Source organism: Lotus japonicus, chromosome 4 (genome assembly GCF_012489685.1).
Source record: "Lotus japonicus ecotype B-129 chromosome 4, LjGifu_v1.2".
Taxonomy (NCBI): domain Eukaryota; kingdom Viridiplantae; phylum Streptophyta; class Magnoliopsida; order Fabales; family Fabaceae; genus Lotus; species Lotus japonicus.
This window is the reverse complement of record NC_080044.1, coordinates 46,905,862-46,924,274: the sequence shown is the minus strand read 5'-3', so window position 1 is coordinate 46,924,274 and position 18,413 is coordinate 46,905,862. Positions and strand designations below refer to the sequence as shown.

Here is an 18,413-nt window from a genome sequence, read left to right as displayed (position 1 = left end):
TGGAAGAATGAAATTGAAGCAACGTATCAAGATCATAATGCAACACATGGTGGAAGAAGAGCAATGGGAGAATGATGAACCATGGAGAAGAGGGTGAAGGTATGAAAAACGGTAGAAAGGGGGGGTTTGAATAACGTTTTCAGAATAAAACTTCCACCTTGAAGATTTTAACAAATCTTTCGAGAACAAAGTGCTTAAGATAAGAGATAGAAAAGCACACAAGGATTTTATCCTGGTTCACTTGATAAATCCCTCAAGCTAATCCAGTCCACCCGTTAAGGTGATTTCTTCCTTCTTAGAATGAAGGCAATCCACTAATCAGGTGAATGTTACAACTGCACTTGAAACCTACATGTGACTAACAATTACACTGACTTAGCTCACACTTAGATTCACTCTCTTAGTCTTCTCTAGGATCCGATCAAACTTGATCTCCTAAAGGTAACTAAACAACTGTTTAAGAAAGAATGTTTACAAAGAATTTGCTTCTGAAAAGTTAAGAGTAAACACAATGAATTCAGATGAAAGAATGCTTAGAAGGTTTTGAATATAGCTTGCGCGTGTGTAATTCTTCCAACCGCATCTTTCAATCTTCAGCCTCTATTTATACTCCAAGGATTAGGGTTTGAACGCTGCATGGAAATGCTACCGTTGGAGGGCAGTTCTGGAAATTCTAGCTTCTGCTGTGGTTGAGAATGTTAGGTAGGTCGTCAGGATAGTACATTTGCTTTTGTACTTGGATAGTGACTTGACCTTTAAACCTAGTAGACTTCTGATCAGGGGAATGCTTCATGTTGGAACTTGTGAAGCCAGTTGATCAGAGTCAGAGGGAAGCACAAATCCTCTGACCGTTGTATCTTCTGATTCTGAACTCAGAGGGAAGTACATGGTCTTCAGAGTCATCTTGCTTCTGGACATCAGAGTTTCCACTTTTCAGCTTCTGGCTCTTCAGAGTCTTCTACACCATCAGAACATCTGAACCTTCAGAGTTTCTTGGTTGTCAGAACTTCTGGATCTTCAGAACTTCAAGTGACTGAGTCCATATCAGAGCTTGTGTGACTTCAGATCTTCTGAAGCGTTTCTACTGTTCAGAGTGAACATAGATGTTGCGAAAGCGTTGCTTGGGTCACTCTTTATGCACAGTGCTTCTGGTTTGTGTGAGATTGAATAGAGGTCAGTGCCTGTAAATAGCACACTCAGAAAAACACGTTAGAGTACCATAATTGTTCATACTAAAATGTTAACTTGTAATCATCAAAACATAGAGTTGTACTACTCGATCAAAACTTGATCTTACAGAGGGAAGAAAAGAGAGAAGAACAAACCTAGGTTGGAGGGAGAGAGAGACATTGCAGCAACGTAAGAAATGACTTGTTGAAATGGCTTGTTGTGCAAGATAGAGAACAGGCGGGTATAGGGGTGAACATGGGTCGGGTAAATCCAATGAACCCGTCCAACCCAATCCGATCCAATAGAAAAAATGCGGGTTGGATCGGGCAATCGGGTTAGCCGGATGGATTTTACTACAACCCAACCAAGTTCGGATCGGATTTCGGATTCAGTTCAAATCCATCCAACCCAACCCAGAATCCATACATATAATAATAATTTTTATAATTTTACTCATACTTGAAGTGCTAGTGTCGGAGTGATGACTTTTTGAAACTTTGAGACTTAAGTATTTGTAGTTATTTGTCATATTTGAACTTAGAGTATTTGTTCGTAGTTATTTGTTACATGTTTATATATAGTTATTTAGCATGTTGGAGACATCTAAGTTTTAAGTGTCATGACATCACATTTGGTAATGAAGTTTTATGTTTTCATGATATTTGGCTATATGTCATTTATGTGGTATTATTTCTATAATTTTTTGTGTCTTTTTCATGCTATTTAGTATTATAACATATTTAATACTTTTTATAACTTTTTCTGAATTTATAATAATTTTTACAAGATTTTTTAATATTTCAGATATATTATTATTTTAATATAGTGAATAAATCCATCCAACCCAATCCAAACTTCGTCGGGTTGGTTCGGATCGGGTCCGAAGACGAAATTCGTGAAATTCAACCCAACCCAACCCAGCCAATTTTGATCGGTTCGAATTTTATTTTGACCAAAATCCATCCAACCCAACCCATGTGCACCCCTACGGGTATATATACCGTTGTTAAACCGAGAATCGTTTGAAAACACAGAGAAATGCCGCCAAACATCATCACGATCACGATCCTTGTAATGTATTCGTCCATAGTCGTGTGTGAAATTGTCGTGCCATATATCAATTTCCAGAAACACAACAACAATGGCTGAATCCATTATGGGGAGGAGGGTAAGGAAATGAAGGGAATATGAAAAGCAAATGAAACCAGGGGAATTGTTGAGGTTTGGAAGCGGCACTGCAAAACGTGATGAGGGATAGGAAAAAATGATGTTGAGGGTTGTAACTTATAAGCCTATATAAAGGGGTGATGTAACCATGAGTGAGTGACACGTCAATCAATTCTCTTAATCAAGTTTTAAATACAAATTTTATATTTTATTTAATTTCTATTTTTAAAATTCAACCGACCTTTTCAAATATAGTATCAATTAAATTTTTACCAACATTTCATTACCTACGCATTTAATTTAATAAAATAAAATAGTAGTGAAGGAAGGGTTATAAGAATTAAACTTTTACCACATGTCATCAAGTTAGGCCACTCTCACATAATTTTCGAGGAATTAAATAATTCAAAAAAAAATTACTTATCTCTTTTGGCAAGTTTAGGTTGTTTTTTTTTTTAAAAAGGATGCAACACGAGGACTTCTCAGGAGATCACTCATCCTAGTACTACTCTCACCCAAGCAGTTTAGGTTGGCGTAATTTGAATTAAAATTTGTTTTCCGAGAAATTGTATAATAGTTCACCTAAATAATATCTGTTTTGAATTTTTTTTAATTAAAATTATATTTGATATTAATGGTTGAACACAATTTGTTTGCCACTACCAAATTCAAATTTGTGACCAGTCATCTTTTTCCTTTAAAACACATTCCAAAAACTCCCCTCCTCAATTTCCAAAAAAAAAAACCTCACCTCCTTAATACCCAATCAATTTTATGCGTCAAATTCTTTGTCTCTGTTTTCAAATTCTCATTTAAAACTTCACATTCATAAAGCCTACTAGTATATTTACCCGTGCCGTTGCACGGTGGCATATTTCCGAAAATATTAAAAATTATTTTTAATATATGGATTAATTTTTTATATAAATGATAAATAAATATAAAATAAATTTTATATTTGACTAATGTGTTTTTGATGTAAGTATATAATAAATGACATGATTTTTCGTTTTTCCTATCTCTAAATAATTATACACAATTTATAACATATGTAATATGTGATAGAAAAAATGGATCACATATTAAATTACATTTTTTACACTATATAATTTTGATTTCATAATCCCTAAAAAAATATAAAGGATGCAATAGATAGCAGATTCAGAGCATTTGAAACAGAGACTTTGAAATGGGGATATCCGGAAAAAGATGGAGAAGCCTTCATGTATTGCTCTCTCTCTCTCTCTCTCTCTCTCTCTCTCTCTCTCTCTCTCTCTCTCTCTCTCTCTCTCTCTCTCTCTCTCTCTCTCTCTCTCTCTCTCTCTCTCTCTCTCTCTCTCTCTCTCTCTCTCTCTCTCTCTAATGTATAAAGGACTTGTTATTCCAACAACTTGTTCATTTGGAAGTTGAATTAGTCTATGTTCTCTCTCTCTCTCTCTCTCTCTCATGTATAAATGACTTGTTATTCCAACAACTTGTTCATTTGGAAGCTGAATTGATCTATGTTGTGAGATTGTTATGCTGATTGTATGCTTAGAAAACTTGACTTAGTGACTCAATAATTTATTTTACTTTCTCATCGAAAAACTTAAACATAAAACAATATAAGCTATATATGTTTATTTATTCCAATTGTCGTCAAAATTTCATATATATATATATATATATATAAAATTATATTGTTTGTTACAAAAGCAATTTCGAATATAGCAATATTTTATGTAAAACGTTTTGAAATATGTTTCTATGAAAAAATAGTTAAACCCTCTAATTATTCTCCTTTAATACAACCGCTGCAATTCCTACCAAGAAAACATTTCAAATTTAAATTTCCTTATTTAAAAAAACGTGTAAACAATTAAGTAATATTCTTCTATCTTCAAATGACGTGCAATGGAGATAATTATATCATCTAATTATGCTCTTTTAAATCATCAGCACCATTTCCTATATTTCAATGGACAAAAATTAATTTTTGTTGTGAAACTCAATCAAGTTTTTCACTTGAAAGTGTTTTTATGCAAAATGTTCCTTATGTATAGGAGCTTTTTTTTTTTGGTTACATGGAGGGGCAAGGCCCCGAAAAGCGAAAAAAACGCTAAGAAACAGGAACACGGAGAGAAGCCAACGCTTCACCCATATCCTGGCACAGAAAGTGGCGACATTCTGCCAAAGGAGTTTGCAACAAGTGAATCCCAAAACCAAAGACATGGGCTGCCTTAGCAAGGCTATCCGCCACAAGATTCGCTTCCCTTGGAGCATACCGGAACTTAACCTCGACACCTCTAGGGATCGCACGCCGAATTGCCCGCACCATTCCTGAGAACGGTTCTGCGAAAGTGTTCGACGCCGTGATCGCTTCAACCGCCTCAGCCGAGTCGCTTTCAACAATCACGCGTGGATATGTTGGCCACGGCATGGCTTCAACAGCTGATCGGATGGCCCAAAGCTCAGCCATCAAAGGGTTCGACGTTCCCAGCCGTCTACAGAAACCTTGTACCCAGTGACCAGAACTGTTCCTGAGAACACCACCACATGCAGCCTCTCCAGTATCCCAAACCGAGCCATCGACGTTATATTTCACCCACCCAATCGATGGAAAAAGCCAAACTGTACTCGTTTCACTCTGAGGACCAGTAAAACCATCAAAGGATGCTGCAGCACGCTCGTCGTGGATGCAGGAGTTAATCCACGCAATCACCTGGCTGAAATCCCAAGGAGTATGGTTGAACACAACCTCATTCCGCATGCGCCACAAACAAGAGAGACTAATCACAAATCTCTGGGTCCATGTGTTGGAATCACTATGAACAGGGCCACCTCCCATATTCCACCGCAGCCACTCCTCTATCTCCAAAGAGAAAAACGAGCTATCCAGGGTACCAGGGAGGGATGCGTTCCAGCACGATCTCGCAAACGAACAGTCTCTCAAAGCATGAAGAACTGTCTCAGAAAAGGTGCCACAAACTGGGCAGATATCATCCTCCGTCAAGTGATTGGCAACCCGCTTGGCATTCACCATTAACCCGCCATTAACGACCTTCCAAAGAAAGAACCGAAACCGTGGTGCTCCCTTCCACCTCCAAATCAACCTCCATAAGGGATCAGCTGCAGCATGTTCCATATCTTCTGTCAAAAGCTCATAAGCAGAACTCGTGGTGAAGACTCCATTGCTGGTGCGACCCCAAATGGGCCGATCAGGTTCCTCGGAAAGGTGAGTTGGAAGAGCCAACATAACCTCCTGAAAGATCACATCGGGCACCAACTCCCTGATCCTCTCCAAGTCACACAAACCAGTACCGTGGTATAAGTCAGCAATTACACAGTCAAGCATTAAAGGTGGTACGGGTTCGAGAGCTACTTCCTCTAGGGAGATACCGGAAACAAGCCACCGATCAGTCCAAACGCGAGTCGCTTGGCCACTCCCAATCTGCCATCGAATTCCACGATTAAACTCTGTCCAGGTGTTGCGGACACCATGCCAAATGGAGGACTCAGGGCTTCTACGAGTAACCCAAGGCATAACCCCTTCCCCACAACCATACTTGTGCTTCAAAACCCGAACCCATAGGGCGTTTGGCGCTGTAATCAGACCCCAATTAATCTTCATAAACAAAGCCTGGTTAAACTCATGAAGACGTCTAAGACCAAGGCCCCCCACTGACTTTGGAGAGCACACCCGATTCCAAGAGACATGGCTATAGCTGCGACCACCCGCATCCGCGCCCCAGATGAAACGCTTCTGATCTCTTTCAAGCCGATCACACACATACTTTGGCAGGAGCATGGTCTGCATACAGTAAGTTGGGAGAGCTGCCACGACTGATTGAGTCAGCGTTACCCGACCTGCCAGGCTCAAGGAAGATGCTTTCCACGATGCTAACCGCTGCTGGGAATTTCGCAGGAGGAAGTCATAGGTGTCTTTGTTAGACCGGCGATGAAGAAGTGGCACACCCAGATATTTACCCAAATCAGAAGTAAGAGAGATCTGGGCTGCACTACTCAGCTGATTAGCCCGCACCCTGCTGATATTACGGGAAACCAACATCCGTGACTTCTCCAAACTAATGTTCTGGCCCGAGGCTTCGCAAAAGCGTTCCAAACAGGATCTCATGACATCAATCTGCTCAAAAGTAGCCTCCCCAAACAGAAGCAGGTCATCCGCAAAGAAGAGGTGAGAGATTTGTGGACCACCACGGGATAGGGCCACAGGCTTCCACGCACCGTTCTCCACCTCCGCCTGAATAAGATGAGCCAAGCGCTCCATACAAAGCACAAATAAGTAAGGAGAAATTGGATCCCCCTGACGGATCCCGCGAGAAGGAGTAAACGGGGTAGTCTTTGACCCATTAAACAAGACCTGAAACGAACAGAGACTAACACAGTTATGGACCAAGTCACAAAAGTCATGGTTAAAACCCACTGCCATCAAGGTATCCTTCAAGAAATCCCAGCTGATCCTGTCATAAGCTTTTTCAAGATCAATTTTAAGCGCCACCCAACCTTGCTTCCGCTTCAAATTCCGCATGGAATGAAAAACTTCCTGTGCAATTACAATATTATCTGAGCTATGTCGTCCCGGAACAAAACTGCACTGATTAGGAGAAACTAAGGAATGCAAAACAGGTTTCAGCCTATTAGCAAGCACTTTAGTCATAATCTTGTAAACCACATTACAGAGGCTGATCGGCCGGTATTGCTTCAAGTTATCCGGTTTATCCACCTTCGGTATGAGTACAAGCAAGGTCTCATTAATCTCCTGCACCTTGGCATGGTCAAGATAACAACCCTGGATTAATTTAACAACTGATTCCCCCACAACCTCCCAATGCTTCTGAAAGAAGATGGGTTGAAGGCCATCCGGCCCAGGAGCCTTGAGAGGGCCCATGCTGAACACAGCCTGCTTGATCTCCTCCGCTGTGAAAGGAGCCTGGATCTCCTCCAACTCACCCCACCCAAGCGGGTTAAAACCCCGAGCGGCCGGTAGTGTTCTAAGCGGGCCTGGGGACGTATACAAAGAGTCATAGAACGCCACTGTCATTGAACGAAGAGCGTCTAAGTCCGTAACTAGGGCCCCCTCCGCCGTGGTGAGTGCCTCAATCCGATTACGTTTCCTACGGGTCTTGGTATAGGCATGGAAGAACCTTGTGTTCCTATCCCCATGTTTAACCCGCATGCATCGAGATTTTTGGTGCCATATCATCTCCTCCTGAACAAGTACACGATTATATTGCTGCCAAAGCTTACGTTGAAGGTTATGGAGAAAAGGGTTATGCTGCATCCTCAGTTTAGTATTAATCCCTTCTAACCTCTTCATTAGACGACTCTTTCGGCGAAACACATCCCCAAAGACCTGAGAGTTCCACTCAGTCACATCCCTCTTGAAACACTCGGAAGCAGAAGCCCAATCAGAGTTATTACGCCAAGCATGACTAACCACATGAGGGAATCGATTATCCGTCAGCCAGCACGACATAAACCTGAAGGGGCGTTCCAACACATGATGTCCCTCCTGAATGGAGCTCCTAAGAAGAAGAGGTTTGTGATCTGACTTCAATTGGGGAAGATGAAGAATGGAAGAATCTGGGTAGGCTTCCAGCCAGTCAAGATTGCAAATGCCTCTGTCGAGCCTTTCCTTCACTCCACGCCATTCCCAAGTAAAGGGTGGGCCCTTAAAGCCCATATCAGACAACTGACAACGATCCATGCACAGACGAAATCTCCGCATGGAAGGGAAATTTGCAGCGGCGCCACCATATTTCTCATCAGCTCCCAAAATAGCATTAAAGTCACCTATCACCATCCAAGGAAAATTGGCATTGGCACCAAGGTCCTCCAGCGAGGTCCACAATAAATTCCTGGTGGCCACCTGTGGACTACCATACACAAATGTCACTAAAAACGGGCTGGTGGAAACTCCACATGTCAATTGAGCATGTACAAACTGTCTGTGAGCCTGGAGGACCTGCAGTTGGACTTCATGAGACTTCCACAAAACCCATATACCACCCGCAAAGCCCTCAGCATCCACAACAAAAGAGCTATCAAAACCTAAAGAGGAGACAATATTAGTCGCCCTAGACCCACTAACACGGGTCTCAAAAAGTGCCATACAACTGATATGATGCCTTATAGCCAAGTCCTTGATCAATAGAGGAACCCCCTTCGCGGCAGCGCCTCTAATATTCCAGGTTAGGATATTAATCATCATAAACAAACAGTATGTAGGCATGGAGCACAGGTCCTAGGAGGACCTCTTGGTGGACCTTGGGGATAGGCTTCTATCCCTCTCCCTTCGCACCACATCATCTGGCATCCCACCACCTACAGGCTGCTGCGGAGAGCGAACCTTCGACCGCCCTGGACGGGTATGGGTTTTTGGAGAGCTACCTACTGAACTGGAACCATTGCTAGCATACATATCAGGAGTAACACGCGCTGCCTTCTTCATGGTCTTGACAGAAACAGGATTCTTTCCTGGTTCGTGCATGGGCACGTGAATAGCATCTGCTTTGTCTTGTGCGCGGGGCCCACCCTCTACACCGACATTAACTGGACCAGAAACAGTAGGAATATTCCTTCCATGATTAGTGGGGTCAATATCATGAGTCAAAATAACAGCATTATCTGATTTTGAGGATTCACCAATCCTCACTTCCTCAAATGCCGGGGCCTCATTAATGCCAATCATTGCAATTACCGGGGAATCATTAATACCAATTATTTCAATATCTGATTCTTTTTCAAACTCCTGGGGATCCGCAACTGCCTTACTTGTCCCACCGACATTTGCGCCGTTATTTCCCAAGACTTGGAACCGTGAACCATGAAGGGAACGTGGTTTCGGGTCGGGTTTTGACCCTGAGCCCTGGTTCCTGATCTGTGGTGCCGCCGGAGAGGTAGGGACAACACGGGCTGCCGGCCTCCTAGTGTTACGCCGCACAATCATCCAGTCACCGAACGGATTCGCCTCCACTGGAGATGGCTGTCGTTCTGAGGTGACCATGACTCCAGCCGGTGGTGAAGTTGGGTTAGAGCGCTGGTAAAGTAGAGGACAAGACTCAACCTTATGGCCAAAGCAGCCACAATGAAAGCAAATCTGACTCAAGCCTTCGTATTCCACTTTGTAAACACGGTCATTAAAATCGAACTTAGCCACCAGTGCTTTACTCAGGTCAACCTCGATGCATAAACGAGCAAACTTAGCACGCTCAGTACTAGCAGGGATCAAACCACGCTTCTGTGCAGCCTGATGTGCAAGTTCCTCTGCTTCCTGCATCCTACTGTTACGCTCATCGATCTTCACCATCCTCCCAAGTTGCTCACCAATTCGCCACATAAACTTCTTACGATGATATTCAACAGGAAAATTTGGCAAACGGATCCACACCGCAGCTCTGCCCAGTTGGCCCTCCTCAGGGATGAATTCCGGTTGCCATTTCTGAATAGCCAGGCAATGCCCCATGACGATCCAGGGTCCATCATCAAACACGTGCTTGTAGTCTACCTTCTCGGCGAACCGAACCACAAAGAAGTCATGACTCAGATCAATCATCTCCATTGTGCCTACTGGTTGCCATATCTTTTCCAGTCGAGGCCGCAGGAAGCTGAGGTTCATCCGCTTCCCCAAGAGCTTGATAATGATCGCATGACGCCAAGGGCGGCGTGCTTCCCATATCTCCCGCCGGGTAACCCTGATCTTAGGGCAAAGAGGATCACCTTCGGTTGAATCAGTTGCCATAGCCGCTTCATCATCATCCTCTGCCGGTTCGTCCTCCCCATCTGATTCCTCTCCTTCCATAGAGAGAGGGTCCAAATCCGGAAGCTTGTCTCGACCATTGATGTCAGAGCAGATATCCTTATAGGAGAGTGGCTTGCGTGAGAGAAACATCCTCGTAGCAGTCTCCCCTACGCCACCCAGCGGAGGCTGGCCTTGCACCGGAGGACCCCGCTTGGCTTTGAAAGTACTTCGCCGGAGGATGTCCCGCTCCTCCGGGGACACATGGCCACCGCCGCCATCACCATCAGTCTGGACGTTGCTAGCACGAGAGCCCATTGAATTTTTTCCCTCAATTAAAACTGTATAGGAGCTTTTTTATCATGAGTTTAATAGATGTGCACCGTCGGTGTAAAATAGTTTTACACTGACAACCAATCACAACCTGCCACGTAGGAAAAATAATAACTTTCGTTTTAAATTTTAATTAAAACAAATCTATATTTGATGATGTGGCGGAATTCAATTGGATGACGGTGTAAACAAAATTTACACTGACGGTGCACACTCCTTTAATTCTTTTATCATATAATTAATAAATGTAGACTAAATATGTTTATTTTTCTCTAATTTCTTGTGGGAGCCATATATTCACAATGAAATTATAATGCTTATGTATATCTACTCTTAAATTATTTAAAAAGTATGGAAAAATTACTAAAATTATATTAAAGCATTTTATGTTAGTTTCAACTTGAAAGTATTTTCATGCAAATTGTTCCTCATGTAGGAGCTTTTTACTCTACAATTAATAAATATAGACTAAATATGTTTATTCTTCACTAATTCCTCATGGGATCACTATATTCACAATCAAATTAGAATGTTTTTGTATATCTAGTCTTAAATTATTTAAAAAATTTGGGTAAATTACTAAAATTAAATTAAAACATATTTTCTATTAGTTTGGAAAATGTACTAATATTATATTTAAACATATTCTCCATTAGTTTCAAAATGTTCCCCAAATAATGCATTAATCAACTCTAGGATAATTACAGATCGTGTGGCTCAGATTGCTCAATAGTGCAATTCTTATATTTAAACCTAATTAAGGATCTAACAATCACTTTTAACCATTGCTATTGACATAGTTAATAATTTTTTTATACACACAATAATCAAAATGGTTAGATGATGAAACTTAACACCAATAATTATTTTACAATTGAGAGAATCCAAAAATCCTTAGCACCATATGTACAAACATGAATCAAGATTGTAGGTCTTATATTCAAGTGCAAAATGTTTATTCTAGTGCAACATATTTCCACTCCTAGGTTATTATTATTTTGTAAATTAATACTCATACTTTTTTGAAATAACTATATAAAGTTACATAAAATAGTAGTTTTTATTATAATAGTTTAAATAATAATTAAACTTTCCTAGTAAAATCATGTTTTTAATATGTAATTTTAAATTTGTCAAATTATATATAAATAAGAATAGAAAAGAAAAATTAATTAGACAAATTGAAGATACATGGATTTGAACATAGTTAATGTCTATAGTTGAAGGTAATGTCATTACCACATTTCACTCTTACTTTCATAATGAAGCTCCTGTTTTCAATGTAGAGATCTGAGTCATAAATTTTTTTTTGGTGTTACACACTTACACTGATTCATAAATTTGCAATTCACTACTAACGCTAACAAATGTTTTTACATAGAAAAAGGGTAGAAAAGAGGATTTTAATTTTATAGAAAAAGACTATCAATGTAAAATTGAAACAGACAATTCAATTCGTTTGAATTTTATATAAATTGGAAAACATCCAAATCAAATGCGGACACAGTAGTGATTGAAAACAACTCATAGCTCATAAGCCAACACCAAACATTCCCATCATGTCCTTAGTACATCCTATCTGCTTCATCAAGCTCTTCAATCCACCATGCACAATTCAAACTTGAAGTGGAGCAGATTCCCTTTATTTCAACTCATATTCTGTCATGCATATTAAATCAATTTCAGTTAAGGCTGCAACCCCCAAAAAAGACATAAGATCAATCCATAAAATATATCTTAGCTATCTATTATGTGATAGTAAATGAGAAATCCTATTATTTTGTCACACATCCAACACATGTTACATAAGATGTTGCTCCATTTGTTAAAGTGTAATTCAAAACCAATACAAAACGCATGTAAACACACTTAATTCTCCTTAATGCTTAGCGGTTACATTAAAAAAATCATGGCCCTTAAACACACTTAATTCTCCTTAATGCATAATATAACAAATAACCATCCATTTTTGAACCGTGTAACATTTATTTTCTAATTAAAAGTCTTAATAATAACTCCATTTTTAACCTTCTGCCACTCCATTCTCTCTCTTTTTAAAACTAAAAGAGAAAAATAAATCTACAAAAACCAAGGACAATTTCAAACCCAGTGGAAGATTGTACATTAATAGAGAAGTAAGATGCAAATAATAAATAAAGGGCTATAATTAAAAAGCTAAATCGCTTCAATATAAAAAGAGAGAGAAAAACACAATTACACTAGAAATTAAACCCGTGCGTTGCACGAGTTTTTTTTAAAGTTATATGTTAAATTTATCTTTGTATATGTAATAATATAGTAAATGTATTGTGTAGTAGATAATTAAAAATAAGATAAATATATGAAATGTAATTACATTGATAAAGTTTAATAAAATATTTATTGTAAACTAATTTTTTAGTATATTAAAAAATATTTTATGTTGCTTACTAAAATTAATTTTCAATTCATTTCGTGATCATATGTTTTTATAATAGTACACTCGCTATAATAAGTAAAAGGAGGGAAATATATAATTAGAGTTGAATAACTTAGTTTGTGTTTTGTGCAAAATGATGTTTCTCTCTTACTTTTATGCATGTTTTCACCTTGAAAGCAATGTTTGCAATTGAATTTTTATGGGAACAATGGTAAAGAAAATTTTTAATTATGAAAAATATTTTTAGTGATGCATATAAAAAGTTATATTATTTATTGTTTAATAAGAATTTAATTAGTTAATATGCAGTTTGTAAGAAATTATATTTTTTTAATTTAATTAGTTGATAAATGAATTAAGATAATAGTTTATCTTTTTGGTACATCAGAAAGATATATTGCACCCTTTATGGATTGATATTTTGACCTCCCCCACCCTACCCACATGTCCTCTAGCTCTTGCCACTTGAGCTATCATTCGATGACAGATAATAATTTATCTTATTCAATATAAACTTTTTACAATTTTGAAGATATATAGTAAAAAATTGAAAAAACTTTATAAGTGCAATTTACAAACACAAATCGTTCTATCTGATGTATATCTATCATAGTGGTTAAAATTAACTCTTTAATCCCTAAGGTTCGATCATTAAGAACTGTACTCTATGGGAGACCTTTGACTTTAATCACACTCGAGTAGAACATGGTTTCCTCAGTAGATGATACATGTGGCTAAAAAACTAACAAAAATTGTAAAGACTTAGTTAAAAAACTTCATAAGCTCGTCTACTATGAATATAAAGATAAAAATAAGTGGAAGTTGGTTAAGAATAATTTTTATTTTTTATCAATTAAGAAAATTGTTAAGTATACCAAATATAATTGCATTTAGGAAGTTCATTAAACACTTTATTGTATACTACTTTTTTTTCCTATTATAGGTGAGTACAATAATAATAAACCTCAGGGAAAGTTAGTGCTATATGTCCATATTTATTTATGTAAAAATCATATTAAATATTATTACCAAAAAAATATTTTTAATATAAATTATAATTATTATCAACCAAAAATTTCAAAATTAAAATATTTTGAAAAATGAATTTATTTGAGTTATTCTTTTTTTTATATTAAATATGATATGCATAATATTTTAAATATACCTTCTAATTTTATTAATTTATTTTTAATATATTTAATATATTTATTATCATATATGTATTTAATTAGGAAAATTACTCTATTATAATCAATAATTACTTGATAAAAAAATATAAAAATAGCAATATTAAGAAGAATCATTAAATGATAACCACAATATGTAATTAATGTAAAAACTCAAGCGAGCTTTACATATATACTAGATATTATACCCGTGCGTTGCACGGGTTTATTCACGATATTTTTTTATATTATATGAAAATTACTATAATGTAATTACATAAATAATAAATATTAAAATATTTCTACATATAAATATAACTGAAAAAATTATTGTGTTTAGATCTCGAAATAGATAGTATTACAGTTTTTTTGATGCATTAAATTACTTGTATTCGAATTCTCTTTTTTTTTTGGGAAGAGATATTAATCTCACGGCTTTCGGCTGTGGGGATACCTTGGTATTCGAATTCTCTTTATGTAAATAAAAGATATTACTGAAATATAAAAAAATTTGAAAAAGAAAATATTATTAATAACATAAGAAAACTTGAGAAAATATTTTTACTACAATGTTTTTCAAATAATACACACATGCAGTATATTTAATAGCAAATATCTTTCAGAGACATTCATTTAATTTTGAAACTATTTTTCTAGATTGTTCATTAATAAATTTTATATTTACTACTATTTAATTTCAATTATTAATATTGTCTACATATAAATAAGTTTCTTAATTTTTTTTCTCTCAATTTATGATTGATAGTTAATATTCTAACTATTTTTAAGTACTACGTAATAAATTTTTCTTTTGTATAAGAAAATGAAAAGTTGACATTTAATAGTTAATAATATAGTTAATAACATAAAATATTCATCAATAATTTATTACTATCATTACGTTCAAAAAAAAAATTATTACTATCAATATTAAGAAAAATCACAAATTAATTTGAAATTATTTTTTAAAATAACACAAAACTACATTATAGTCAATTTAAACAACATGCATAATCATTTCAGATTTTAAAAGAAAATTCCTATGTTATTGTACCCATATTGAGAGGAGATATTTCTCAACAATCTAATATTATATATATATATATATAATTATATATATATATATATATATTTCTCTTTAAAAAAAAAGTAAATTCCAAAATATATATTTACAAAAAGCATTCAACCATTAACTAATTTCAATATTTAACATGTTTATTTTTATTTAAAAGATATTAATTCGTGTTATTTTTGTATCTAACTTTAGCACTTAATTTTTTATTTATACGTAAAATGTAGTAATAAGTTTTATTGGTTAATTTTTAAAATTCATCAACTTATGATGATAATTAAAATTAAAATTAATATTTTAGTTTTAATTTTAATATATAAGAGTTTGAGATTTTTTTACAATTAGTTATAAATGTACATTTTATTTTACTATATATGTTTAACAATGTAAAGTTAGTCAATTTAAATTATTATTATTCAAAATTTGTGTTCAAGTTATAATTAATAGGTAAAATTTAATCACTATTAAAAATTATTTTAAAATATGGGAAATTGAAAAGGTTTTTTTAATTTGGAAATTGAAAGGTTTAACAATTATTAATTAATATAATGAATAATAAAGTAAATGTAGTTATTTTTTAGTTTTGTATTTTATTATCTAATGTATTTATAATTAAGGTGGTAATCAATGCAAAAAAGTTCAAGTCTCCTTTACATATATATATAGATATATATATAGATAGATTACACTCATGTCCAAATAACAAAGTTGAGGGCATGCCCATGCAATGGCTATTACTTTGGTGACAACCACAAACGTTCAGATATTGAAGTGAACAACCCTCGAAAGCAATAAGGGCCTGATCTCCCACCCTAGTAATTTAACAAAGAGATTAAAGGTAGACACAATCCAAGTAAACAATATAGAATATATTCATATCTAATCTTGAGTGTGCAAATTGAGTAAAGAAGACACTGCAGAAGAAAATATATAATCCTGAAGCATACCTCCAATAACTTATTGAATGGTCCCCAAATTGCATATTCTTCATGATTATGTTGCAGGTTGCTTGTAGTAGACTTTCTCATCTAATCATTTCACTTGTTGAAACATCCTTGGTAGTAAGAAATTCATGCCAATAGTTCCTCTGAAGAAAAAAAGGGCATTAAAGATAAGAACCTAAATTTCTCAATTCTAAATTCCCCAAAAAATAACTTAAAATTACAAAAACCTACGCATTTCAAAGGGTACTAAGAAGATTCATGAGGCCAATAGTTCCTCTGAAGAAAAAAGGGCATGAAAGATAAGAACTTAAATTTCTCAATTCTAAATCCTCCAAAAAAAAAATCAAATTATCGAAGCCTTGGGCAACCCACATGGCCATTAGGACCCGAGCCACCGTAAGTCCTCGCTGAGTAGAGTTGGCGAGGCCATACCTGGTCTTATGGGAAAAGCGTGTGAACAAAGCCTCGGTTCAAAAACCGAGCAAAATTCCTAGTCAAACCCTGTACACTTTCAATGTCGTTGAACGTAATTCAGGTTTAAGGTGAAAACATACAGAAAATGGCGAGACGACATCAAACGTGGCGAGACGCTAAGCAAAAGAAGTCAAAAGTAATCAAAACAACTATTTTCATTAACAGCCAGCCCCACGGGGCGGTCATAATTACAAAAGGGCGGTAAGAGAAAATGCAATTATTAAAGTTTAATTAACATCTTCCTTCTCTTTTTCACTCTCAGCGGCTAGGAAGTATTCTGCGTTAATGCCCGGGGGGTCATCTAGGCCGACCAGACCGGTGGGAGTGACTTTCTTGAAGGCCCCCATTTAGCTAAGATCCAGCTCTTTGTAGAGGTGCAAGACTTGGGCTTTGACGAGGAAGAAGCCGCGACCACGCTCTTCAACAACAGCTTCAATCATCAACTTCCTCTCAAGCGCCTCGACATCGAAGGATGTTTGGGCCTTTAGATCCATAATGACCTTGTCTTTGGCTTCCACCTGAGCTTTAGTAGCCGCAAGGGCCTCGTTTTTCAACGCCAGTTCACTGTGCAGAGACGCAAGCTCTTTGTCCTTGGGAGTGCAAGACTTCTCCCTGGGGCGGTCGCCTCACCCCGTGCGCCCAACTCCTGTTGCATCTCGTCAAGTTCATCCTCCAACTCTTCAACCCTCCCTTGGATGGTGGATAAGTGAGATTCAAGTTCGGCCACTTCATTGCCTAGCTTGTTCAGCCTAATGCCCTTGTCCGCCACCTGGGCCACCAGCCTATCGCGCTCTTCATGGGCTTTAAGCATGGATAGGTTTGATGCTCCCTCGCCTTAAGGCGCAACTCTTCGACCTCGGCGGCGGTCACCAGACCTTGGGAAGACTTTGCGAATAGGCAGCTGACGCGGAGAAGGCTCAGGATGGCTTCCCGGGCCATGCCGTCAAGATCAAAATCCCTGGACTTCTTCAATTTCTCAAAGAAAGGGTCAGACAGGATGAAGTCGATGGGGTCAGTTGGGCGGCCCGTCGGGAGGCCTTCTTTTTCCCCGGCGCCTTGGTGGTTGGAATTAGGAGAAGGTTGACGAGGAGAAGGCGGGGGCGACGGCTGATCAGCAGGAATCTGATCCTCAAAAGTCTGGGGTGAGTTCATCCCAACTTGCTGAACTGGGTGTTCAGGCGCAGGATCCGGTTGGGGGCGACGGTGGTGGTGTCCTCAGGACCGGGTTGAGGGGCGTTATTCCCCTCGAGGGCAGACGAGGCATTCATCTCGCCGTCCGGGCCTGGGGCACTCGTCTCACCGTCCGGGCCTGGGGCACATTATTTTGATGGGAGGGTTGTTCCCATGTGTTTTTGGTTACATGAAGGAATTAAAAGACAAACTACACTATGGCATCCTGCAACAGAAAGGATCAAGCTTGAAGGAGGTTGCCTCCAAACACGATGTGGCGTATCCTCCCGAGCTGCATTGCGAGCTAAAAAGTCTGCAACTGCATTCCTATCTCGAGGGATCTAGAGCATGGAAACTTGCCATTCCCATGTGTTTGTTTCCAATCTAATAAAATCTTTGTTTTGTTGTAAAAAATATTTTCTTCAGAAAATCTGTTTTAAAATTGACTTATTTATCTTTTAAGAGAACCTTCAAATTGATTAGTTGTTTTTCCTTCGGATCCATGCTATCTATTAGGATTAAAGAAGAATTTATCTTAAACTCACTGATATCTTCATCGTTATGTTTGAAATTTTCCGTTTCTTTATATTGAAATGTTAATTTACCAACAAAATCTCTCTTTTGTTGATAATCCATTGATTCATTAAAAATGTATTGTTGACCTTTTCTGCGACAGGTCTTTATATATGTGCGAGAATGGTGAAGAGGCTTGAAAAACTCTTCCAACTCACCGCTTGAATGAAAGGGCTCTTACATCTGT

The 18,413-nt window shown here is 37.5% G+C and overlaps 1 protein-coding gene across 1 annotated transcript; it reads right to left on the bottom strand.

Moving 5' to 3' along the window:
* Positions 1 to 4,435: 4,435 nt before the first annotated feature.
* Positions 4,436 to 8,569, bottom strand: LOC130712839 (uncharacterized). Its single transcript, XM_057562655.1, has one exon. The coding sequence runs from the start codon at positions 8,567 to 8,569 to the stop codon at positions 4,436 to 4,438; it is 4,134 nt and encodes a 1,377-aa protein (XP_057418638.1).
* Positions 8,570 to 18,413: the final 9,844 nt, after the last annotated feature.

Coding starts and splice junctions, on each gene's coding strand:
- LOC130712839 (XM_057562655.1), bottom strand. CDS start 8,569: ATGCCTACATACTGTTTGTTTATGATGATTAATATCCTAACCTGGAAT.